Source organism: Silurus meridionalis, chromosome 6 (genome assembly GCF_014805685.1).
Source record: "Silurus meridionalis isolate SWU-2019-XX chromosome 6, ASM1480568v1, whole genome shotgun sequence".
NCBI lineage: Eukaryota > Metazoa > Chordata > Actinopteri > Siluriformes > Siluridae > Silurus > Silurus meridionalis.
In genome coordinates, this window is record NC_060889.1 from 12,795,100 (window position 1) to 12,821,560 (window position 26,461).

General features: G+C 36.0%; 2 protein-coding genes across 3 annotated transcripts in view; both read right to left on the reverse strand.

Moving 5' to 3' along the window:
- Positions 1–2,148: 2,148 nt before the first annotated feature.
- On the reverse strand, positions 2,149–13,539 carry LOC124387611 (interleukin-13 receptor subunit alpha-2-like). Of its 2 annotated transcripts, XM_046852041.1 has the most exons (11): positions 13,441–13,538; positions 13,222–13,340; positions 12,147–12,280; positions 10,627–10,801; positions 10,259–10,358; positions 9,940–10,127; positions 7,911–8,041; positions 5,420–5,567; positions 4,950–5,049; positions 4,026–4,113; positions 2,149–3,908 (listed from the first exon to the last, which is right to left on the reverse strand). In XM_046852041.1, exons 2-11 carry the CDS (start codon positions 13,298–13,300, stop codon positions 3,798–3,800), a joined length of 1,254 nt encoding a protein of 417 aa, XP_046707997.1. In that variant the 5' UTR covers positions 13,301–13,340; positions 13,441–13,538; the 3' UTR covers positions 2,149–3,797. The 2 variants fall into 2 exon arrangements, with proteins under 2 accessions (XP_046707997.1, XP_046707998.1); XM_046852042.1 differs by lacking the exons at positions 9,940–10,127; positions 10,259–10,358 and having other exon boundaries at positions 13,441–13,539.
- A 3,485-nt stretch (positions 13,540–17,024) lies between these two features.
- Positions 17,025–26,461, reverse strand: part of dock11 (dedicator of cytokinesis 11) — a 67,958-nt gene continuing 58,521 nt past the window's right edge. The window contains 7 exon segments of the mRNA XM_046850970.1: positions 17,025–17,548; positions 20,165–20,303; positions 20,582–20,679; positions 20,848–21,038; positions 22,617–22,827; positions 23,322–23,468; positions 24,395–24,508. Coding sequence (XP_046706926.1) covers positions 17,459–17,548; positions 20,165–20,303; positions 20,582–20,679; positions 20,848–21,038; positions 22,617–22,827; positions 23,322–23,468; positions 24,395–24,508 — 990 coding nt within the window. The 3' untranslated portion in view covers positions 17,025–17,458.

Below are 26,461 nucleotides of genomic sequence, written 5' to 3' on the forward strand. Positions count from 1 at the left end.
GAGGGCAGTTAAAACTTTCTTCCTTTAATGAATCAATAAATTAATGAAGTAAACCAATCAACCAAACGGACAAACAAACTAATAAACGAACAAGTCAAAGATCACCATTTGTTTTTGGATAACTACTAAGTCAATATGTAAGCTATTTTATTTTAGTCTATATTTAAGACTTAAAACCATGTGGTCATTTATGAATCATTTAATTTCAGTTCAACAATTTATGATCTCCAGTGCACACCCACTGATTAAATGAGCATGATGGATATCTGTGAGATTAGGAGGCTAGTCTCTGTCACATCTTGTCTCTCTCCCAAAATTGTTCACTTTCAGAAATGTTTAGACATCGATAGCTGTGAGTAAAACTCACTGAGTCATGTTGACGTCAGGGTTAGATTGTCGTCACTCCGTCCACATTCTCATTTTATACTTACCATCCCTGTTTACAGTGAATCCAGAAAGTATTCACAGGCGCTTCCATTTTTCCACATTTTGTTGTTACAGCATTATTCAGCAAATTTTTTAAAATTCTTTATTTTTCCTCAAAATCCTACAAACAATACCCCATAATGACAATGTGAAAGAAGTTTGTTTGTAATGTTTGCAAATGTACATACGTCACATGTACATACATATTCACACCCTTTGCCATGACACTCCAAATTGAGCTCAGGTGCATCTTATTTCCACTGGTCAAACTTGAGATGTTTCTACAACGTGATTAGTTGCCTGTGGTAAATTCAGTTGATTGGACATTATTTGGAAAGTCACACACCTGTCTATATGAGATCCTACAGTTAACAGTACAGGTCAGAGCACAAACCAAGACATGAAGTGTAAGGATTGTATCGAGGCACAGATCTGGGGAAGGGTACAGAAAAATTTCTGCAGCATTAAAGGTACCAATGAGCACAGTGGCCCGCATCATCCGTAAATGGAAGAACTTTGGAACCAACAGGACTCTTCCTGGAGCGGGAAGCTTGGCCAAACTGACCAATCAGGGGAAAAGGGCCTTAGTCAAGAAGGTGACTAAGAACCCAATGGTCACTCTGAAAGAGCTTCAGAAGAACAACCCTCTCTGCAGCACTCCACCAATCAGGCCTGTATAGAAGCATGGCCAGACTGAAGCCACTCCTCAGTAAAAGCCACGAAAGCCCGCCTCGAGTTTAGCAAACGGCACCAGAAGGACTCTCAGACCATGAAAAACAAAAATTTAACTCTTTGGTCTGAATGCCAAGTGTCATGTCTGGACGAAACCAGGCACCACTCACCACCTGGCCAATACCCTAACTACAAGCATGGTGGTGGCAGCATCATACTGTGGGGATGTTTTTTTTAGTGGCAGGAACTGGGAGACTAGTCAGGATTGTTAAAAAAATTAATGCAGCAATGTTTAGAGACATCCTTGATAAGAACCTGCTCCAGAGTGCTCTGAACCTCAGACCGTGGTGACGGTTCATCTTACAACAGGACAACGACCCTAAGCACACAGCCAAGATAACAAAGGAGTGGCTACAGGACGACTCCTTGCCAGCCAGAGCCCAGACTTGAACCCGAGTGAACATCTCTGGAGAGACCTGAAAATGGCTGTGCACACTTTGCATCCAACCTGATGGAGCTTAAGAGGTTCTCCAAAGAACAATGGGAGAAACTGCTTTAATATAGATGTGCTAAGCTTGCAGCCTCATATTTAAAAAGACTTGAGGCTGTAATTGGTGCCAAAGGTGCTTCAACAAAGTAATGAGCAAAGGCTGTGCATACTTTTGTGCATGTGATTTTTTTTCCCGCTTTATATTTGTAATAAATTTGCAAAGATTTCAAACACACTTATTTCACATCAACATTTTTTTTGTATTGTTTGTAAAATTTTAAGGAAAATAATATATTTATCTATTTTGGAATATGGCTGTAACATACAATGTGGAAAAAGTGAAGCGCTGTGAATACTGTAGTGGTTGCACTGTATTGTCTTGTTTAAAAAAATCACAGAAGACAAATATAGAACACAGCTACACAAACACAACTACAAACAACCTAGCTCATGCTGAAAAACATGAAAGAAATGTAGAACAAAAAGGAGGGGTTCAGTAAACCAAGAGAACATAGTCATTAAGGAAGGACAGCTAAGGAAATAGCCACTTTGGAGACTGATTACACTCATAATAGCTTTATTCAGGATGGAAAACATCAATTTCTTTGACCACAGAATGGATCTATCCCATGCGTTGCATAAGCCACACATTATCAGTTCATTATAAGCTTGAGAGATAGTTTCTTTATGTTCCAGGCCAGAGGAGAAACTGAACTAAGCAGGAAGTGAAGACATTAAGTACAAACATGGGAGGCCCTTTTAGATTAGGTTAAGCTTCTAGGCTCCTCATGACAACAGACACTAAGATTAATCCTTTCTTTTAACATTACATAAGTTTATATTTATTACCATGTAGGTCCTACAGAATATGTTCTTCTAATGTGGAAAAACTCCAGCTACATAATAAGCCCTTTATACAGTTTAAACCTCATAACAGCTGATACTCAGAGGTTATTTCGCAATAGCAGCTGTGGCTTAAGGAATCAGACTAAAAGTTTTTATATTTAAATGAATATCACAAAAATGTAAATGCAGCATGCCTTTAATAAATCTATCCAAAGCTATATTATAGTTCACATCTGTATCATTTTTTTGCTTTTCATTTGGTTAAATTGTTCATTAGGTTCACTTAATCAAACTGTCATAGATTCTTAACAACAGAGTCAGAAAGCTATTGAATATAAAATAAACGGACACAATGTGTGAATGGTTGTGTATAAATAAGAACTTAATCTTTATTAACCTTCTCTCATCAGTTTTTGCAGAGATCAGGATATTTCTGCCTTCTAATCAAGACAGATTGTTTCTATTGTAAACTAAGGACCGTCTTCTGGAGCTGCTTCACTCCCCTGGGGAATTATGTACAAAATGGTCATGTGAAAATTATACTTTCAAAATCCACTTGTCTACTTCCTCATGGCTTCACCCCAAAACCCGACCTTGGTGAGTGTACAATAACAGTCTTTATGCTTGTATTTACATTATTTTCACAGTAGGTAATAAATAATGGTGGTGATTTTATGCTTTATGACGTGTAATCGAATAATAGCCAAGACCTTGTGGGGTTAGGCAGACTGGTAAAAAGAATTTAATGGATAACGCTCATCACCGTAGTTAACCATAAACTTTTTTTTTATTTACAGAGCAAACTATGTAGAAAAACTTTTCGTCTACCAGTATTTACATATATTACTATTAACACTATACATCCTAATAATATTAGACTGAAGTTTCTATTTATGTACAAAATGGGGTACGGATGCTGCAAAATTATTGTGTACATGTTCAGTGTTCCTTATTTACATAGTTACCCGTTTCCCTTTCCACTGTGAACCAAGTGGGCAAATATATCTATATTCCTGAGTAATGCTGTTTGCAGGCACATCATAGAGTTCTTAACTTCACTGAAAAAAGATAAGCACTGTTTCAGAACCCACTGCCTGTTGTGGCTGAGCTTGTCTTTGATGACTTTCTCATTCGAACGTGAACTCAGACAGCTATTTAGCAAACCACAACCTATCCAATGCAAACGTGAATGCAACGCAGTCCTTGTACCTGAAGTAACTGCGCATGAAGACTAAAGGAGTGCACTGAACTAAATGGCTCTACAAGCAACAGTGTTGTGCATAGATTTATGTCTAAACTGCAAGTCTGGTTTTGTCACTGTGAGTCCACTACTGGCCATGTTCAGAGAAGAGCAATGTGTAATTTAAATGCAGCTCTCATGGTTTGGGTGTAAAAGTGCAGATTTTGGCTCGACATTCACTCCACTTGCAACGATCTCTTTAACAGGCACATAGAGTTTTCCTCCACCCAGGCTCTGTGGTGAAAGAGAAACATTGGCGTATTAATAGTTCAACAAGGAACATTATCATATCTCACTTCATACCTCTGCCAGGCTTTTATCTGTGTATCTGTGTCACTTTGATGTGGTTACCTTAGAAAGTCCATCAGTAGTACTGTTAAGCATATCTTTGAAAAACATGGATGGTTCAGGAATCTTTGGGAGAATTATGTCCTTGTTTCTGTAAAAATATTGACACAGGAATAAAATGTTTGCAAGACGAGCCATTTATGTTAATCTTGCCTAGAGGAAATAGAAATATTATCACTCTTATAGCATTAAAAAGTAATATAAGTTGTATCTTAATATTTTATTACAAGAGCAGGGAAATGAAGGACAGTGAAACAACCTTTCTGGAAAAATAAATAAAGACAAATATATATATATATAAACACATTATAAATGTAAATGTAAAACACACATTATATGACATTATAACATTATGACCGGTGACTAAATAACACTGATTATCTCTTTATTACGGCACCTTTCAATAGGTAGGGTATATTACGAGCTAACGGATTTGATCGAGTTTGACAAGGGCCAAATTATGATGCCGAGACGACTGGGTTTATCCTTAAAACTGCAGGTCTTGTGGGCTGTTCCCCGTTTGCAGTGTTCATTATCTATCAAAAGTGGTCCAAGGCTAAAACAGTGGTGAACCGGCGACATAGTCATAAGCGGCCAAGGCTTATTGATGTATGTGGGGAGTGAAGGCTGACCCGTGTGGTCCGATCCAACAGATGAGCTACTGTAGCTCACATTGCTGAAGAAGTTAATGCTGTTAATGCGCGATGAGTCAGATGTGTTTTTGGCAGCAAAAGGGGACCAACACAATATTAGGCAGGTGGTCATAATGTTATGCCTGATCAGTATATATATATATATATATATATATATATATATATATATATATATATATATATATATATATATATATATATATATATATATAAATGCTGACTTATTGCAAAAAAAAAAAAAAAGAATATTGAATGAATGAATGATAAGGATTACCTCCTAAAGAGCACTATAGCTACAATGAGACTGCAGCATACCATTACAGGGGTGATGATCATAGCTACTTTAAATGGCAAATTTGGGTCACCATCCTCACCTGCAAACAAAAAACAGGGTTAAAGTAAAAGTAATCAGAATATAGTATCTTATCATCTGGTTTGTCATACACTACAGAAATCTACACCCTTTAAAGTCTAAAAATATAGTGTAGTCACTGTCTGGGATCCTCTCGCACTACCTTTTCCTGAAACACTTAAACTAACACTTTCAAAGTTTGCTTTGTTAAAAAAATAAAAATAAATAAATAGACAAGGGCATCTTCTAAACGCCACAAATGTAAATGTAAATGTGGAAAGTTTGGATTTTGATGAACCAGTCTTTGTGGTAGAGAAAAGTACAGTATAATAGTGAAATAGTGAAATAGTGAGTTAAGAAGTGTAGAAGTCTAAAAAAAAGGAATACAATACCAAAATATTCCGGTTCGCTAATGTCACTCTCAATCTCCTGTTTCCCGCCACATAAGCTGGAGTATATGACCTGCCCTCGAACGGTGTACCTGCAGCCTGTGTCATATTCCACATATACTGAGCTCATCTCTTGTGCTTCCTCTTCACTCTACATATCCAGACACAAACATTTTTATGTAAATAGCTATACAGGTGTGCTTATTTGTTAAGTCAATTTTAATACCTAAAAGTCAGCAATTTATAAAAAATATTCAGTAGAACAGCCTGGAACAGTATAGGGTTACAAGAGCATTAAAGTACACTCACCACACACTTTATTAGAAAAAAACCCGTGTACAACTGCAAATTAATACAGTTATCTAATCAGCCATTCAAGTAGCAGCAGCGAAATGCAAACAAGCTCAAGCGTATCTAAAGGTCAAGAGCTTTAGAAAATGTGTTCACTTTAAACATCAGAATGAAGTAAAGATGTGAGCTCTGTGAATTCGAGGATATTGGTGTTTCAGAGTATTTCGGAAATCGATGAGGAATTTCACACACAAAAGCATTCGGAATGGTGCAAAGAGTGAGAGACAGTTCTGTAGGTGGAAACGACTTGTTGATAAGAGAGGTCAGAAGATAATGGCCTGACTGTTCAAGCTGCCAGGAAGGATAAAGTCACTCATGGAATCACTATTAACATAACAAGAATCAAGGTGCTATCATAGAAGGATACACACCTTAACTGCACTGTTAAAGACTGGAAAAAGACCATGTGATCTTTCTTTCTAATATTTAACTGTTTAGCCTCAGATTTCTGTTCTTTATTGACAGGATTAAAATGTGATGCTGTTGTAGCCAAAGACTATAGACTGTTTTCATAGGGTAAATCAGTTCCTTAAACATACTCAAAAGGTCAAACCTTTCTTCCTGGCACAGACAAAATGCTACAATTAAACTCACAGATATCATATTTTCCCGTGTTGCTATTTTATGTGAGCTCTTGACCTGTATCAGCGCAATTATATACATTTTGATCTGCTGCTACATGTTTGGATTACTGCATAAATGAGCCGTTGTACATTTGCTCCTCTAAAAGTGGGAGATGGGTGTATATATTTGCATGCTGTTGAATTATACATACATAGATTAATAAATATCATAAGTATTTAACCATGTACAGGTCATAGGCCACCAGCAACTTTGTTATTTTAGCAAAGTTTTAAATTATATTTTAATTCTACTGTCTCTACGATAAAAATACAGGAAATGCGTACACATTTAAATATGTAAAAAATTGCTTTTTTTTTTTTTTCAGGGAAAAGTCAGTATTTAGTGTGACCTCTGTTTGCACTAAGACTGAACTTTCCTGAAGTAATTTACAATACAAGGCTTTTTTCAGCCCTTCCCAGAGTTGTTCTTTAGATTTAGGTTGCCTTTAAGTTCTTTATTTATGTCTTTAATTGTCTTTTATTTGGGAAGGAATGGCATGATAAATTCGAATCTGTCTGTACTTCTCAGCGTTCATGATCCAATCAATTTGGACAACATCGCCATATACCACCGGTAGAAATGCAGCCCTAAACCAGGACAGACCCTACACCATGTTTCACTGAAGCCCACATGCATTTACTTATCCACCTAAATGTTTTCACATACTGTCAATGACTGAACCCAAATATTGCAAACTTGGATTCATCACTCATAATACAATTTTCCACTGATCTTCATTCCAATCTTTATGCATATACATCGCATATCTTAACTTTTTCATCCTGTTCCATTTCCATCCTAATCGTGCTATTTTGGATTGAAGTAGGGTAAATCCTGATGAAGCTAAAAGATGCTGAGCCAAGTCCTTGCTGGACAACTTCTAGAGGTTTTCTTGGCCTTGCTATCTCTTCTGTGACCGCTCCTTATTCTTACATTTTCGTTATTATAGATTAAATACCCCATCAGTGTGTTTGCCGAGTTTGCCCACTGAGAGTGGTCTTGCTGATGCAAAAGAATGATTTTATGTCTGTCAAATTCTGTGGTTTTTGGCATTTTGAATGGAACGCTCTTATAGAAGGTGGTCTTATTAGCAAGCTTCCACTGCATTAAACTCGTACAACATGTCCATGTTGTGCTTAAGCATGTCTTAAAAAAAACCTGGTGTAATAGACCTTTTTTCACTGCAGTCTATTTGACATGAAATAGTAGGACAAATTCCATTCCAGGTCCCTGCTATTGCTCAAGAGTAAATACACTAAATACTTGCCTGTAGCAGCTTCAAAGAAGCTATTTTTAATACTGCATACACATTTCTTATATTTTCTGGTTGTATTAAACTAAAGCAACTACGAAATAATTGTGAATGGTCAATATAGCATTGCTGAAACAACAAATCTAATGGTGGCTTAAGAACTTTGCACAGTAATGTATGTAGAAATGATGGTTTGCTGGTTGATTTTGAGGCTAATTCTATTTCACATTATAAGACAGCAAAGCACATATAACACCAATGTCTTACCTCTTTTTTGCATCTGCTGTAGAAATACTTGTATTTCAAACAATGTGATGGTATGAAATTTGAAGTGATTGTTTGAAAATGGAGGCGTTCACCTTCTTGTGTAATGCTGACCTTGGGCTTAAGTATTTTCACTAAAAAATACAAAAAAAGAAAGAATAACCAATGGAAAAATGGAAAACAACATTTTCAATTACATGATAGAATGCATTTAAAAACACACATAATTTGCTTTGTATTAGTTCATGCACATTCAAAATACAACAAAAAAGACCAAGTTTCAAAATAAAGTGTGTCTGGTAGGATTTTAGATGTTTTTTTTTTATTTTTTATGTTTTAAAGTAATTTTCAATATACATTGCATTCAGAATGTATTCAGACCCACTTCATGTAACAATTTTATGTTACAGCCTGATACCAAATCCTTTAAATAATTTTTTTTATTATTGATCTACACTTACCACACTATAATGACAAAGTGAAAACAGAATTCTAGTAACGTCTGTACCTTTATTAAAAAAAATAAACTGTGCATACTTTACATGTACATAAGTATTCAGATCCCATTACTCAATACTAAGTTGAAGCATTTTTTTGCAGCAATTACATCCTCGAGTCATTTTTGGGTACGACGCAACAAGTTTTGCACATCTGGATTGCGGTAATCTCTGCCATTCTTCTTTGCGAATCCAATCAAGCTGGGTCAAGTTGGATGGGGACCGTCAAGGTGGACAGCCACTTTCAGGTCTCTTTAGAGATGTTCAATAGTGTTCAATTTAGAGCTCTAGCTGGGCCACTCTAGGACATCAATGGAGTTGTCTCTAAGCCACTCTGTGTTGTATTGGCTGTGTGCTTGGGGGCATTGTCAAGTTGGAAGGTGAACCTTTGCCACTGTGAAACAAAGTTTTGATTGCGGATGTTACTGACCTTAGCCCCATTGAGCTTTTTCTTAACCCTGACTAGTCTTCCAGTCACTGCTGCTAAAAAACATCCCCATAGCATGATGCTGCCACCATCATGCTTCAGTGTTTGGATGGTATTGTGCAGGTGTTGAGCAGTGCCTGGTTTCCTCTGACATAACTTTTACAATTAAAGCCAAACAGTTCAAATTAGTTTTCATTAGACCATAAAATATTGTTCCACACAGTCTGAGAGTCATTTTTTGGTAAAGGCCAAGTGGGATTTCATCCATAAAGCCCATATCAGTGGAGGGCTGCAGTGATGGTTGTCCTTTTGCAACTTTGTACCAGCTCCACATATCTCTGGATATCTGGATCTTGGTCACCTCTTCTGCCCCGATTGCTTAGTTTGGACAGTCAACCAGCTCATGGAAAATTCCTGGTTGTGCCAAACATCTTTTAATTGAGAATTAGGGAGGCTACTGTGCTCTTGGGAATCTTCAGTGCAGGAGAAATTAGAGCCCTCACCAGATCTGTGCCTTGCAACAATAATGTCTCATAGCTCTGCAAGCCTCATGGCTTGTTTTTTGCTCTGATACGCATTGTCAGCTGGGAGGCTTTCTATAGAGAAGTGTGTGCTTTTTCTAATCATGTCCAATTAATTTAATTTACCACAGGACAAACATCTCAGCTATGGCAATTGAAATGGAAGGCACCTGAGCTAAATTTTAAATGTGGTTGCAAAGGGTCTCAGTTTTTAGTTACATATGATATTTCAGTTTTTTTCCTTTTTCATACACTTGCAAATATTTCAAAAATTCTGTTTATAGAATGTAGAATTAGGACATTCATTTAAAAAATGAAGTTGATTCTAGTATCAGGCTGCAACGTAACAAAATTGAAAATAGTGAAGCAGGACTGAATACTTTCTGAATGCACTGTATGCAATATATATATATATATATATATATATATATATATATATATATATATATATATATATATATATATATATATATATATATATTATAAAACTCACAAGGCAGGTGCTAAAATAGGCCAGGAGTATAAACTAAGAATGTAAGTGGACATGTTTGATAAGGAGAGAAAAATAAATGCATGGTTGTGCCTACCTGACTCACTTATGTCTACCATAAACCTGTTGTTAATCAGTTGATTTTCTCCAGTGCCATTAATGACAAAGTAAACATTTTTTTGGAATGTAAGACCTTTATCATGCAGGTGGCAGCCTGTCTTCATGTTTCCATAGGTGATATATGACATACAATGCTTTAGGATGGCTTTGTTATTTTGCTCTTCCCTATAGGACAATGTATGTATTAGTACATTAGTGTTCATGTACAAGCAAATCATTTATGCTGCTTGGAAAACAAAAAATGAGCTCAAACAAAGATTTTAAATTTAAACTTATATTAAAACCAAACAAGCCACCTGTAAAACAGCTGAAGGTCGGGAGTACTTTTGACTACAGTCCATGTGCAGTTCATTGTTTCATTCGCATAGTAGACACAATTGAAGTTCTTCACTAAGGCTGTTTAAAAAAATTAGTCAATAAAATGTCCTTGCACACAAGAAATGACTTTACTGAATAATGTAATTACTTGCAAGCCCTCTATAGGCTTAATGCTGCTCTTAAATCCTTACTGACTTGTAATTCAACTTTTAGGAACATTTAGCATTTTAGAGAAATTATAAAGTCTACAAGTAGCAGAATGTGCTATTAACAGCTGCCAATACATAAAAGATGATAATAAAACTCATAATTATAAAATATGTGAATCATATGCTCAGGGTGTTACCTCGAGGTGGAGAGAGATGTTTGTATACTTCTTTGCTGGCCTTTTTGTTTTCGCAGTCCATTGGGTTCGTTGTTATGCCGACACATATTTCATCCTCTTTAGAAATGGAATGTTCAAAGTTTAAACGATCTGTTCGATGTTTTTCTGAAGTATTGCTTCTGGGAGGACATTTTTGCTGAGGAAGAATTTTTTTTTTGTTACTTACACAGCTTCACTGTATATAAGTTTGCAGTGAAATAAAAACCTGTCCCATTCCTCTTTATTCTTCTGTGCAATAAGAAATAATAGAAAAAAATAATAAAAAAAATGTGAGAAATATTTGTACAAGAATGCAAAAAAAAACCCCAAATGATGCATCATGTTATGTTATGTGTAATAAGAATAAGAGTCCAAAGTGCAGGGTGAGGAATGTCAATGATTGCAGAGTGGACAAGAGAGTCTTTATGGAGCCCTAATGGATTTGTACAGTAGGCATATCCATGTTGAAAAGTCAGATGGCCTGAGGGAAATAGCCTTTAAGTTTTAGCCATCAGACTACACAAGTACCTGCCTGATTGCAGCTGGCTGAATGGACAGTTTCCGGGGTGAGTGGAGTCCTTGATGATTTTAGAAGCTCTGTATCATTTGGTGTAGATGTGTTGCATGGTGTAGATGTTTTGCAGTCCTTGGTTGAACAGTTCCTGTACTGTGCAAGTAAGTCAACTTTATGCTGCCAGAGTATAGAAACTTTTCCAGGTTCCAACCACTGTCTGGCTTTGTTCACCGGGGCCTTGGATGGTCAGGTCCTCAAAGAAGTTGCTCGCTCTCTTGACAGAGGTCCCACCAATCCTAAGCGAGGTGTATTTTAACTTTGTCACTCAGTGAAGTCCACAATAAGATCCTTGGTTTTGCTTACATTCAGAAGAGACAGTTAGAACGATGCCAAGCTCCACCTCCTCAAGGTAGGCAGCCTGGTTGTTGTTCGAGCTGAGGCCCATAATCATAGCGTCATCAGCAAACTTGATAATCTATTCTGATAATCTATACTCTAAGTAGAGCTGCTAGAGGACACACAGTGTGTAGAGAGAGTACAGCATGGGGTTCAAGATATGACCTTGTTTTGGAGGTAAACTCTCACTACCAGATGTGTGCCTGTGAAGAGGATCTGGACATAGTCACAATGGGCTTATTGGGGTTTTTGACACAGGAATGCCAACAGTTTCTTTTGAAGCAGGTGGATCCACAAAGGTTAAAGATAGAACTGAACAGATCAGCAAGCTAATCAGCACAGGATTTCAATTGAGGTTTCAAATGTCTGAAAACCTCATCCATAACAGAGTTTCTTCCTTCTGATTCCCTAGTCGTCAGGCTAGTGGCAGCATTGTTTACCCCTCAAAGCATGCGTAGGAAACAATGGGTGTGAATGGCGAACTAAAAACATATCCCTTTAAAATGTGTTTCCTTAACATTCCTACCAGAATAGATCAGGTAGGAAGGGCATGCAAATTTGTTGAAAATGACAAAATGGAGTAACGTCTCACCTCATTATATATTGCTATAGTATAGTTCACTTTACAGTCTGTGCCCAAGCCGACTGGTTCTCTCCAGTTTACACGCAGAGACAAAACGCTCGAGTCCCATGACAAGCTGAGGTTTTCCGGTGGTGGCAAATCGCCTTCAATAAGTGAAGGGGGGGGGGTTGGGGGGACAGAAAGCAACAAGTTAAATGGAGCACATGCAGATTTCATAGGTCCACAAATACACACAAGGGTTTGGCCTGAACTTTGCAACCAAATGCCATTATCAAATTACAATTCTCTTTATGGTCGAGGTGCACACTTTGTTCCTGTTTGTAATCAATAATTACATATTAACAACACAGCCGGAGAACAAGAAAAGCTTGTCGAACTACAGAGTACACTAAACAAAATAGAAGATCAGGCAACTGAACCTGAAATAAATCGACACGATTCTTATTATTAGTCTCCTGATTTACATATGTGAATTTTTATTTTATTTTTTTTATATTTTTTTAAGCTACACCTTTTTTCCCCCCAACAATTTCTCATCCCTTTTTTCCCTGAACGCTAGATCGACAAGTTGATAGACCAGTTTCTTTAACAATGTTAAAAAGGTTTATTCTGTAAGGTCAACATATACAAGCCCACGCCCTTACATAAGAAAATATAATATTAATAAATGTAAAGAAAACCCAAAAAACAAATGGTTCTTTAGGTCTCACATAGAGATTCAAATGTACTTAGAATGCATTATAAAAATGAATCAAAAAAACAATGCAAAAAAAAAAAGATGATTATAACAGATATGAAGCATTTTATTTAGTCCAAGAAAGTAGACTAAAATGAGATATCTTTTGTAGGAAGTTAGTTCTGTGCTGTGAATCCCTGAAAGACCGGATGCTGGATTGACGGGTGACCCTGTGGCCGGATTTTCGGGAAGTCTACAGGATATGCAGATTCACACACACACACACACACACACACACGTACACACACACACACACAGAACTGCACTCCTCCCTTTCAACAACAATCAACAAACCTTTCTACTTGACCTAAATATAAAACAGAGCCTTAACAGAGGTACAGAAATTACCTGACAAGCTGGCAAGTCCATCCAGGGCGAAGGACATGCACATCAGCAGCACAGAACCACCCCAGCCGGGGAGCACCATAATCAGCTCACTGATGGGGCAAAGTGTCCTCAGTAAACCTCTTCATGTGTGGATAGAGAGCAAAAAAAATCAAAACACGACACTTATCCTAAAGGATGTCAACACGTTAAATTCCAGGTTTAATAAGCTGAAATGACTACCTGATAGCCCCAGAGTTACGTCCGTATCCCAGAGTGTTGTGAGTGTGACTGAAAGAAAACCAGCTCTAATCTGCGTCTCTTGGCTTGTCAGTAGAAGTGGGCGGGGTTTCCTGCTACTGTTTATAAAGGTCTTATGGCGCAACACCAAAATGCCGCACACCTCAAACGCGCGCTACATTGTAAACATGTAACATGGCAAGGGAAAATGGGAACCAGTGCTTTCCGAGATGAACACATCTGAGAAAGTGCGCAATGCACTGAATTTTTCTTTTGGATTTGGATGTTGTGTCACTAAAGTCGTGGGATGCATTAGTCATACTTTATATGATCACCGAACATTTGTCTATGTGAAACGTCTTTATAACGCCTTATATAGCTATTACAGATAGAGAGTAGAGAATAAGGAATACTTCTTGTTTGAATCCTGTTTAATATTAATTTCACAGGGCACGGAAACGTCTGAACTGTGCTGAAATACACAATCGGAATTCATCACAGAAATCCTGAAACACTTCTACTACTAACGCAATCAGTGGTTAACCAGTAAGTGGGTGTGTATACATTACAAAAGTGGGTTTGTATACATTATTAAATTATTACGATGGAACTATGAAATTAATGGACAATCAGTTCCATCCAGATGAGGATGTGTTCCCTTTTTGAATATGTTTCCTCTCAAGGAATTTTGTGGGTTTATCAAACAGGACATTGCAGAACTGTACTGAAATACACAGTCTAATCCATCACAGAAATCCTGAAACACTTCCACTACTAACACAATCAGTGATTAACCAGTAAAACCATTACCCGTTCACAGTGAGTTTGTGTACATCATTAAATCAGTATGACATTCAGTGCCACCAGGATGAGGATGGGTTCCTTTTTGAGTCTGGTTCCTCAATGCAATCTGTGGGTTTATAAAACACATTGAACTGTGCTGAAATACACAATATAAACCATTACAGAAATACTGAAACCACTTCCACTATTAACACCATCAACGGATAACCAGGAAAACCATTATTTATTCAAAGTGGGTTTGTATACATCGTTAAATCATTATGATAAAGCTATAATGAATGGACATTCGGTGCTATCCAGATGGGGAAGAGCTTCCTTTTGAGTCTGGTTCCTCTCAATGCATTTTGTGAGTTTATAAAACAGTACGGATGAAAGAAACGACTGAAGTGTACTGACATACACAATTAAATCTATCTTAGTCCTGAAACACTTCCACTACTAACACCATCCATAGTTAACCAGTAAAACCATTAACCTTTCAAAATAGGTTTGTGTATATCATTTATTCATTATGAAATTAAAATAAAAGGACATTAGGTGCCACCTATATGAGGAGGACTTCCCTTTTGAGTCTGGTTCCTCTTAAAGTATTTTTCATGTTTAAAAACAGTGCTGATAAAAGAAACGACTAAACTCTGTTGAAATACACAATAGAAACCAAACCACATCACAGAAATCCTGAAATCCTCCCACTAGTAACACTATTAGCTGGTAAACAAATCCAATAGCCATTTAAAGGTGGGTTTGAGAACATAGTAAAATGATTATAATAAAAGTCTAATGATGCCATCCAGATGAGAATGGGTTCCCTTTTGAGTCTGGTTTCTCTCAAGGTTTTTTCCCACAGACCATTTTAGGAAGTTTTTCCTTGCCACTGGCCCCACTGGCTCACTTATTACGGATAAACCTATAAGAATAAACTTGTAGGAACTAAACTTACAAATTCAAGTTGCTTTTACAATGTCCATTGTTAAAAGCTCGAATTAAATAAAAGACATTAAATTAAATTATCATCAAACTAAAGCAACCACTAAGAAAACACACAGGAATCTCTGTTTCATGATGTTTCAACTGGTTACAAGTAAATATGAACACGTATAAGTTGTCATAGGTTTTCTATTAATCCTTAATGGTATCCACTAGACACAAACAAAAAAATATTGGTAGAGATCCATTACATTGACATTAATTCTATTACAATTCTATGAGGATTTGTATTGTTTTTTTTTTCTTGCAGTAGGGAGTGTTTCTCAACAGAAAGGCTTCCTTACACAAAAGGAACTGTGACTGGCATAGTTAAATAAAACTGCATTTGACCTACATACTTGTCAAGCATACATACCAGTTTGCCTGATATATTCTACATATTAAGTCCCTGAATCTTTCTTTTTGCAAGTTTATATAATTTTTTTTCCAGAAGAAAAAATGCCTTGGACATAAAAAAACATATTGAATCATTCTCATGGCTGGGTGGTTAAGCTGTTGCAAACTTGCGTTAGACTTTAAACAGGAAACATGGCAAGCCCATCACACTGTTACCCAACTTCTTAACCAATTCAGAAAGACCGGAAGTAATGCAGACTTCTAAGAAGTAGATGTCCATAAACATTCCAATTACACCATAAGCAACATGGCGCTGAAATACACTTTTGCGATACCCAGAATTTGGCATATGAATTTTCCCCTTTTCAATGTTATTTTATGTGCACATGAAAAATAAACCGGGAACTGGAGAACAACCAGCAAAAAAAGAAATAAAAATAATTATAATTATAAAAAAAGGTTAAGCTGACATACATAACTTGTCATTATGGTTTGGTCATAGTTTCTTACAACATATTTTATATCCTCCTCAGCAATTCTTCAGCACATTCCAAACACACAAATCCCAAATGAGACGACCCAAGATGTTTGCAGCTGTTAGATTGTTCTCCATGAACAGGCTTGTTTTTACATACAGTCATGTGGACACTTGAATAAATATTTGAAAAAAAGTTTGATGTTTTTGAATAGAGTAAACGCTAAGTCTTGCTTAACCAATCCTGCTACATAGTCTATCACAGGTCACACATGGGCACCACTGCTCTTGGCTTCATATCAGGAACTATTTCTCACAATGATAAAATCTGTGGAAACAATCAGTCATTTTATTACCAATTTCCAACCATCTTCTGCACCAGTAATGCAATGCATCCACTTTTTCTTCCTTGGACCATACAATTTGGCAAACATAATTTTTTTTTTTTGTATGTTTTAATTTATATATTAATAAAAATCTGACATGATTTCTGTAAAATATGCATTTGGACCGTGTCCTCAGTAAAAAGTGCTGTATAAATAAAACAATGCTGAATTGAATATTTTGAAATGATACATTTTTCCACATGCTATATATTAAGGTTATCAACATTTGACTAGCATTTGCATTTATTTCCTTTGCTCAGTAAAATAACACAAATAATGCATGAGGTCATACTTCATTTACTGTGTAGTTTGTCACTACTGTAAGCACAGTGATACTGGTGCTCTCTAATTAAGCTTTCAATACAATGAGAAAAAATATCTAAAAGATTGAGAGCTAAAGAGGCGCTAAATCGAAAAAAAAAAAAGATTGTCAAGATCATAGAGATTCTACACTGCAAGGCACCACTTAGCAAAAAAATGACTGACAATGCATAATAATCATATTAAATTGTAATAAGAATAATAATATCATCATCATCATCATAAAATACAATTCTAAAAGGTGTAAGCATTTAAAAAGAACAAGAAATTCACAAAAGTAGCTTATTAAAATCGAGGTTTTATTACATTCTTCAATATAGTTCAAAATTAGCACCTCTTACTCTGAATTCTTATAGCCACTGTGTTCAACAACAATAATAATAATAATAATTATTATTATAATAATAAAAACCTACTGACCATTTTCTGAACTATGAAATACACTGGGACTTTTACATTTTGGCTGCTGCTACATGTGAATTTACTGAATATCTAAATATTTTGTGGGGAAAATGACGGACAAATGGTGCAAAATAAAACAGCAATATGCACTTATAACAACATGGCACTTTCTCAGAGGCTAACAATGAAGCAATGTTTTATATATATATATATATATATATATATATATATATATATATATATATATATATATATATATATATATATATATAAAACAGACATGGTGTGCAGACATTTGAATAGTCAGACTTTAGCTGAAGCCAGTGGATGTTCCACTGATGGCTCGGAACACGTGGAGCGAGTTCTGCAAGAGGGAACGCATCTCATCCTCCTCGAAGATCTACAGTTAAAAAAGACAGGAGATGGTAATAGGCATTTAAGGGATTAACACTTTCTTCAAGAATCTATAACGCTGATACAGTGCAAGACATAAAATTCAGTCACTAAAGGATGTGTAAATATTCTTTTAGGTGTGTTGTGTAAATGATATACAAATCTGCGGGCATGCGTTAAAGTATCAAATTATGTTTGTATTTGAAACAAAGGTTACCTAGCACTCAATCTACAGAGCATGGCAGCACGGAAAAGGAAAGCAGAGACAGGTTAGAAAACAGAATGTTTGGAGAGAACATTTTTTTGCATTTGTCAGAGCAATAGATAATGTATATGGATCACAAACATGCACAAATACCAACCACAGAGTTGTAAAGTTAATCAGATAGCTATATTTGTCTGAGAATTTAGACTACAGTGAGACAACATACTGGTATGTTTATGTCCTTGGAATAAGTATTTTGGCAAGATCTCACTCTTCACACCTTAAATCACACAGGTCACTTCAGTTCTAGATCTTAAATGTTTAGATTAAGCCGAATGGGCTTGAGGCGCATTTTTTCTTTGGAGCTTTGGACTGTGTAAAAATTAGAGCCGGATTGGCTGGGCTGAATTTTATTCGATTTTTTTGTCATTTAGTTTATAGTTATTACAGTACCATAAATGCTAAATCTCCCATTACCTTTTTTTATTTTGCAGTGTGTAGTATAATGGACTTAATATAGGACTGGATAATATGTCATATCTACATAAAATAGCTTTAATATTGCGTGTGTGTGTGTGTTGGGGTAAGCTTGCATAGTTCTTAAACAATAAAAATTGATTTCACAAATATTCATGCTACGATAAAAGTCCAAGTTAGTTCACCTGGTTGCCATCAGAAAACACTTAAATTCAGAGTTGAATGGAGACCACGTGTAAGCAATTAAAGAATCAGATGATCCTGATTAAAATACACATATTCCTGGAATTTGCCCTAGATTTGGTTAGAGATCAGAGCTGAAAAGCAATGCAGAGATGAAACGTGCTATAACGTTTAATCTCTTTTCAACATATAAGCATGTTGAAAAAGGTTTTCTGTTTTGATGTGTCGGCAAAACGCTGGGTCGGAAGTTTTTCCACTTACTTCCAACAGGACAATTCTGCCAATCTACACAAAAATAAACTAAAAAGCAAGAACCCAAATCTGAACCAATTAGCCCAAAACTCTATTCTACTGAGAATCTTGTGGTAAAACAAATTGCTGCTTACACACATTATCAAAAAATCTGAATGAGCTTGAGCAATTTTGCCAAGGAGAATAATATAAAAAGATTTTAGGGCTCAGATATCTATCTGAAGACACAACCCAGAGCATTTTTTCACACGACATTAGTGTAGCCTCACTGCTATTTCCTTTCTGTTTTTTTCAGTGGCAACATGTCTATACTTGATATCTCCCCTAAAGTCAGGTGATTTCTTAATTCTTGAGAAAACTAACTGCCAGGATTCTGAATCACAAGCAAGTTTCACAATAGATAAGCTAAAAAAAAAGAACAGCACTCAGGAAAAGGGAAAAAATGAGGCATGACACTGTACTTCTAAAAGGTATAAAGCGTATTTTGGATTGGTGTAGTTGTTTGTGTAACCCTGACCACAAGATGCACATCCAACTTCTTAATGCACATCTGGTATATTTTCATTCCTGCCTGCATCAGATGCCAGAATGTATTTGTGGATGCATTTGTTTTTTTAAAAAGCTGGGTTTTTTTTAGCACCTTCTAATTGAAACTGATTAATAATATCTTTTCAACTCCAGACAAAACAGACCGACTTCAAAACCGACAAATGGCTTCATTTTACACTGTTACACTGAACTAGCCTCTCCCTAATACACAGGTATCATACAGATCATTAAATGAATAGTTTGAGACATGCTGGCAAAACCTGAACACTAGATAACGACTTGTTTAAAAATAATTAGAAGGACTTTTTCTTGCTAATTCACACGGGATTGTGCATGCAAATCTGTTTACAGTGTCATCGAGGTCAAATAACAAGACGTGAGAAAACATGAGCAACAAAGATCGGTATCAATAACTGCAACGTTTATCTCAATATTTCACAGGTCATTTCTCAGAGTAATAAAATTTCAGGCTGTAATCAGGATCAAACCCAACTCTACTAGGTGTTCTAAGTGCTTGCCAAGTTGTCGGGAAGCTGGAAAGTATAACTGTAAACTAATTTGTTGTCCATGAGGAATAGAGTTGAAAAGACTAGCATATTATTAAAGTGCTACAAAAGAAGTTCTTGATTTACCATGTAAAAAAAAAAGGATGATTTCTTCAATTAATGTTTTACAGTAAATGCAAAGTTTTAATAAAATTCTTCATTTAAGAGCTCTTGAAAAATACTTTATGTATGTTGCCGTTGTATTTCCTTTGTTAAGGATTAAACATTAGTGAGCTAAACCATGTCGATTGCTATCACTTTCATCAGTTCACTCAGACAAACAATAGGCCAGTGGAATTTAAGACAATATTTAAAACGAATACCGTACAGAATAAATAATAGCAATGTTTTATCTATAGTTGCAGGATGTCTACATAACTTCAAGAATGTAGTCCTTCTGTTTGTGTCCTACCTGTTCATGAATAATATCAGACAGTTCCTTGACCATGCTTTTAAAGTTGCACTTTAGTCCCTCGTGATATTCGTACTGGTCCTCTTTAATGAGCCGCTCGTTAATATCTAAAGCCACACTGCATGCCTGAACAAAGCTCCTGTAAGAAGCACAACAAAAACTATAAAGTATTTAGTCAATATTAACAAGTAAAAAACCAATATGATTGTCTATAAATCCCACTCAACAGTCAATTGTGAGATTCTAAATTGATAATGTTCATGCTTAATGATTATGTGAGAATAATAACAGTCATTGTAATAATAAGAGTCGAAGATGCATTCAAATGGAAAGAGTCATTAATTAACATATTATGAGGGAAACCACATTAAGACACGATCAAATAAAGCAGCTTGAATAAATGCATAGATTACAAACCTGAATATATCTTTGAGCTCTTTGACTTTCTTATTGGACTGGCCAGACTTGGCGTCATCCAGGAAAGCTCTAGCATATGCCATGGGACCAGCATTGACCTAAATACCAAAAAATGAACCAACCATCACTATTAAATTGTGCAATCTTTTACTAACCTCTTCATCATCAATCTAAATGTTCTTACTACACAAGTGGATGGCTAAAGCTTATTCATTGTGACTCATGGAAACAGTTAAATCAAGCATTTCATTGTGGGACTACAGGACCTGCACACTGACGCAACCCTGAAGCTTGAGCTGTAGCTGAATCATGTCCACTTCCTGGTTGCAGCAGAGTTTGTTGAGTTCAATGCTCCGATCTCGCATTTCATCTATGGCCACTTCAATGGGTTTCAGCTCCAAGTGCTTTTCCCCAACCACCTCTATCCTCTTCTTCACATAGGGGAATGTGTTGGTCGCTGTGAAGGTGTGCGCACAATTGATACAAGTCAGATGGGCAATTAGTGGGAATTAAAAAAAAAAAAACTCAAAAACTAAAACCACTTTGCCTCCACTTGAGCTTATAACACTACAGTTAATCCTGTATGTCATCTAATCAGAAAACTGTAGTAAACATGACAGACAGCAGGAAAACACAATACAAACAGCACATCAACACAGAGAAGTCCGTTACAAAATAAGGTAATTTTCTCCATACATCAAAGCATGCTGTGCACCTGTTGTTAGAAATACAGCTGTGACAAGCCACCCAGCCATAACCGAAAGATATGAACAAAAGCTACGTTCCAAATGACTTGTCACTGTAAATAAACGCTATGAAAATGACAGTTTGCTTCTAAGAGTGCTTCGGAGTCATTAAAACCCGAAATAAATATTCAAAACAAATAGGATCGTGTGTTCACCTATAGATGCTATGTTTGTTAGATTGACTTGATGATTAGTTCTCATGGACTGTATGGTATAGTGTTAAGTGTAGAGTATTTTCTGTAATCTATTTTGAAAGACAAAAATCAAGTTGAAAAGTAAAAAAAAAAAATCTAAAAGTAGTGAATATCAAATGAATAATTTGATTTAAAAAAGCCAAAGATACAAAGCTTTTTACAGAAAGAAGAAAGTTGTTCCATTTAGTGTCGATGAGCTTCAAAAAAATCATTTAAAAGATGTTGTGAAGTTAGACATGTTGGATTTTACATCATACATTTTAATCAACACCATTTCATATTTGCATACAATAAGACTATATATGAGATTCTCCTTGTTTCTAGCTTTACTCAACCATAAATAAGTGAATTGTAACATATTTCTTAGAAATGTGCATTTAGTTCATTCATGCTCATTTTCTAACTAATGTTTTGTTTTTGAGACCATAAAAATTTAATATTTTGCTATTTGGGTCTTGGCTAATATTTTCTTCCAGTTGTGTGGTATTATTTAAAGCACATTTGAAATGTATGTTTAAATATTATTGCCCTTAGTTAAAAATGTTTATACTGCCTCATTTGTAGCTAACATTAGGACTGGTGCTGCACTACACAGATTACATTTTATATAAAGTAAAAAATGTCAATTTGTATCTATTTACCTGCAACATTGTTTTCCTGAATTAATGTTTAGCTGGATTTCAATTAACAGTTCAGATAACAGTTGTATGAACACATCCTCAGTGTTTAGCCTATGCAGGCACAATCTAAACATTTAGACTGAATTGCAAAAGGGTTCTGAAGTAAAGGTTACATGTGCGTTAGTGCAATCATTAAACATGTAATTCAGGCACAGAAATGCATGCCTCGGGTGAGTGTGTGTAAAATGAAGTAATAAATTGGCAAGATTACAGTTTGACAAAATTTTCAATTAATCTTCAAAACGGTGACTTGAAACTCTTAACATGGTGTTGAGAGGAAGCTGATAAACTGGTTCATAAAAGATGACTTGTTTTTAAAGTCTCTGGCATGGATTATTTGAATAACACGTTTTTTTGTTGTTTCCAAATAAACACTTATTCTGGGATTCCAGTGTGACAGAGCTGCTGTACTCACTGGTTAGAACTGTTCGCCGCTTGCACTGCTCTTCAACCCCTCCGTGCTTCTTCCCTGTCAGCGTGTAGGGTGTTTCAAAAACAAAGCGGTTGATGTTGTGACATTTCTCAAAGTCTGTTGTTCTCTCAGCCAGCTCTTTCTCATCAAAGTAAGGCTTGACAAATGTGACCTGTATATAAGCAAACTTTTGGTCCAGGTCTTTCTGGTTTACCTGTCGATTAAAAGGCAATGCAATTCAATTACTTTATAAAAAAAATGTTCAACATAAACTTTGAATTAAATTGTACAACATGCGCAGTCTATCCCAAAACTAATTACAGCTACATAAAAGCACACAGACAATTAGAATCCTTTTAAAATATATGGATTATTATTCTGTTATCCGTCTAAGTACACATTATTCATTGACTACAATAGATCAGTAATTACGCAGTAAATAATGAAAAAGGAATCTATGTAGTTATGAGAGCGATGAACGAACGTCTGGTCTAACCAGTTGGTTCTATGTATTACAGGGTTAATAAAACAGCAAAAGCCTCATGAGCAATAATTCTCGTTCTGTTGAAGTGTTACAATGCAAGCACTTGGAGTAGTGCAAAATATTTCAGCACCAATATAATGATTCGCTTGTTTTTGTTTTTACGTTCTTGCTCAAAAACACTTTCAAAAATGCACCAATTTCCTGCAATGGTCTTCTTTGAGTACCTTATTGGAGTCCTGAATGATCTTGACATTCTCTGCTCCAAACTTATCCCCATATAGGCTGAGCAAGCGATGTGAAATTTCTGACAGACCTGTGAGCTTTGGCTCTTTGTAAATATATTCTTTTCCATCCTCCTCTTCAAAGAAGCCCTGAAAAAAATTTACATCCATACATATTAAATGGTATGTGACAGTGGTGTATATTAATAGCAATACATGCTGTAAAGCCAACAGGGTTCAAATAATAGAGTGCTTTCAGTATTTATTGTAAGGAGACAACTGAAAATGGTGTGCAAACCTGAAACATACTGGGACTAATTATATTCCATGTAAAGCAGCAATTCAAAGCTTAGAAATGCCCTTTGAGGGTGTGTCATAAGTGCGTATTATGCAGTGTCATCTTGCTTGGTATGATATATATAATAAAAATAGCATGTGCAGACAAAATGACTGTGGTGTCATGCAATCATTATAAAGTCGGTGTAAGGAATAAAACATCCGTGGTATGAGACAAATAAACATCATTGGTATGAGACATCGTGACTACAGCATTTGTTCAAATGAAAAAAGCCAGGCAGATAAGTAATTGTAGTTTGTAATAGTCGCATGACGCAACGTTTGTAAAATGTTCTGTGTGACAAAGTAGTCAAATTAAATATTTTATTACTGAATACACAATGGAAATGCAGTATTAATCTGTGACATGGGTGTAAATAAAAAAAAAACAGAAATTGGATCTATGTGCCCTTTTGTAATACAATGTAGCACAGGAGGAGTAAGCAAATAAAGACCAGTTTGTCTTCCAGAGATGTTGCAATACAAAACCATTATATGATATGATAGTAAGATGTAGAAAGCACACATGACCCATTGATGTTGTTTTGCAAGAATTCTACAGTTTTTTTTAATTCATTGTGTGTTCTGCTTAACTTAATGATGTGAACCCTGGTGGCTACGCTTTGTGTATAAAGCCAATACAAACTACATTTCCTGGTAAACTGTGGAAAGGGAGATTAAAGATCCAGAATGGTTTCTTATATAAGCCTATTCACCATGCTTATGTCCATTTTACCCACCTGCCCATAAAAGGCCACTCGGAAGTAAGTACCCAGAAGGCGGCGACGCGTCTGCATGACCTCCAAGATCTTAGAATATGCTCTCTGTAGGGTATCATACAAGCGTCTCAGCTTCTGCAAAACAGAAAGTCAAATAATCCTATTTGCAAATGCTCCAAAAATGTTTTTTTTTTTTTTTTTTGCAATGCAAAACTATGTCCACTTCAAAGCTAAGAGGTTTCTCTCATTGTATTTAATTCCTTTTTCAAATGTAATGCTGTTGAGAGTCCTATTATTATAATAAAAAAAATGTGTTCATGTGTTATTAGACTCAATCAAGTGTATGTTGAACACTGCACAGACAGGAAATTTAACTCCCAATGCATTTTGAGTTTTGCATGTTCTCCCATGTCCGGGTCGGCTTCCTCTGGGTTCACCGGTTTCCTGCCACTTTCCAAAAACATACCAGGATGTCAACCGCCTGCACTAAATTGGCCCTGTTTGACAAGGGGTGGGTGTGCATAACGTGCTGCAACCCATCCAGGGTCTAATCCGTGGCTAGTGTTCCCAGAATAAGCAGTGGAAGCAGCAAAATCCTGAGCAGGGTCAATAATTACAAAAAAAATCAAGGATGAATTAACAACAGTTGCAATGATTATGAAAATGTTCATCAAATGGACATACTATGTCAATGCAAATGAATATGATGCTGCAACAATGAATGAAACAAAATGTATTAGGATGACACAGGTCACGCTGATATAAACTTGCCGGTAATATTTACAACACTGTAAGAAAGCATCCATATATGGGAGCCCAGGCCTTGTTTATGGCCGCTTTCTATAAACATGTTAAGAGGCAGTGCTGGTTAGATTTACAGAAGGAAAATCTGTGTTACTTTTTGGTGTTTGGTTGTTTAACTTTAACTAAAAATGCTAACAAGTTCAGATTTTTATTAAAAAGAAAAGGCTAGTAAGTATTTTTTATTATTAAAATGATGAGCTTTATATAAACCTTTATATCAACACAAATACAAATTAAGAGCTTTTTGCTATTTTATAGCAGGCAGGTGTAGATGTATTCATTATTCAAATGCTGTTATGGAGTACACATAACTTTCCTGGTGTAAATACTGATGTAACTTTATTCAATGTGGAGTTTTTCTGACTTATATGTACAAACATAACATGAGCAGATTGTGTGAACTTTGTTCAGTATTGACTTTATAAAAATGTGCAAAATGTGTGGTCATTGTTCAAACATGTTATAGCATATACAAGCTGACACAGGTGGACTCTGTCAAAATCATTTGTGGCTGTAACTAAACTCGAAGTTCAGTTCTGAATATTTGTTATTCTGTTATAATGTTGTGTAGATCAAAATACAAAAAATAAGTAATTATTTGAAAAAAAAACTATATATACAGAATAACTAGAAAATAAATAGAAAATGGGTTTGCATACTTTCCATGCCTTAAATATGTACCGTAATTTCTGGATTATTAAACGCACCCATATATAAGCCACACCCTCTGAATTTGACAAAGATTTATATTTTGGACATAAATAAGCCGCACCTGTCTATAAGCTACATTCCTACATTGAAACTAATGAACTTTACACAGGCTTTAACGAAAGACAGTGTCTGTTACACGGCTTGTATCTAAACAGTAGCCAACCAAAAAAAAGTCATTGTTCACTGTCTTCCTCCTTCCTTTCACAACAATTTCTTTCAGTTTTTCTTTGGGCATCATCGTGCGTTTAAAAATCACCATCGGTGAAGCTTTTCTCCCGATGCCGTGCAGCTCAGAATACAGGTGAAGTGTGTTTTTTCATGCCCGGTTGTTTTCAGCGTGACGAATGATTCGCATTTCCTGTAGACAGTCCGAGTGAGAGGCAGGTCAAACATCAGAGGAACCTCATCCATATGTATGATGTGGTGCGGCCCGATTCAGTGGGAGCGCATCTGATTTAATATAAAGAGTTTCATTGGTTTACCTGAACCCGTTCAGCACTTTCATTCGTCTAATGTTAGGGGGTTCAGTTTTTTATCTTGAAGTTTGTGAAACCGGGAAAAACCCAGGAAAAA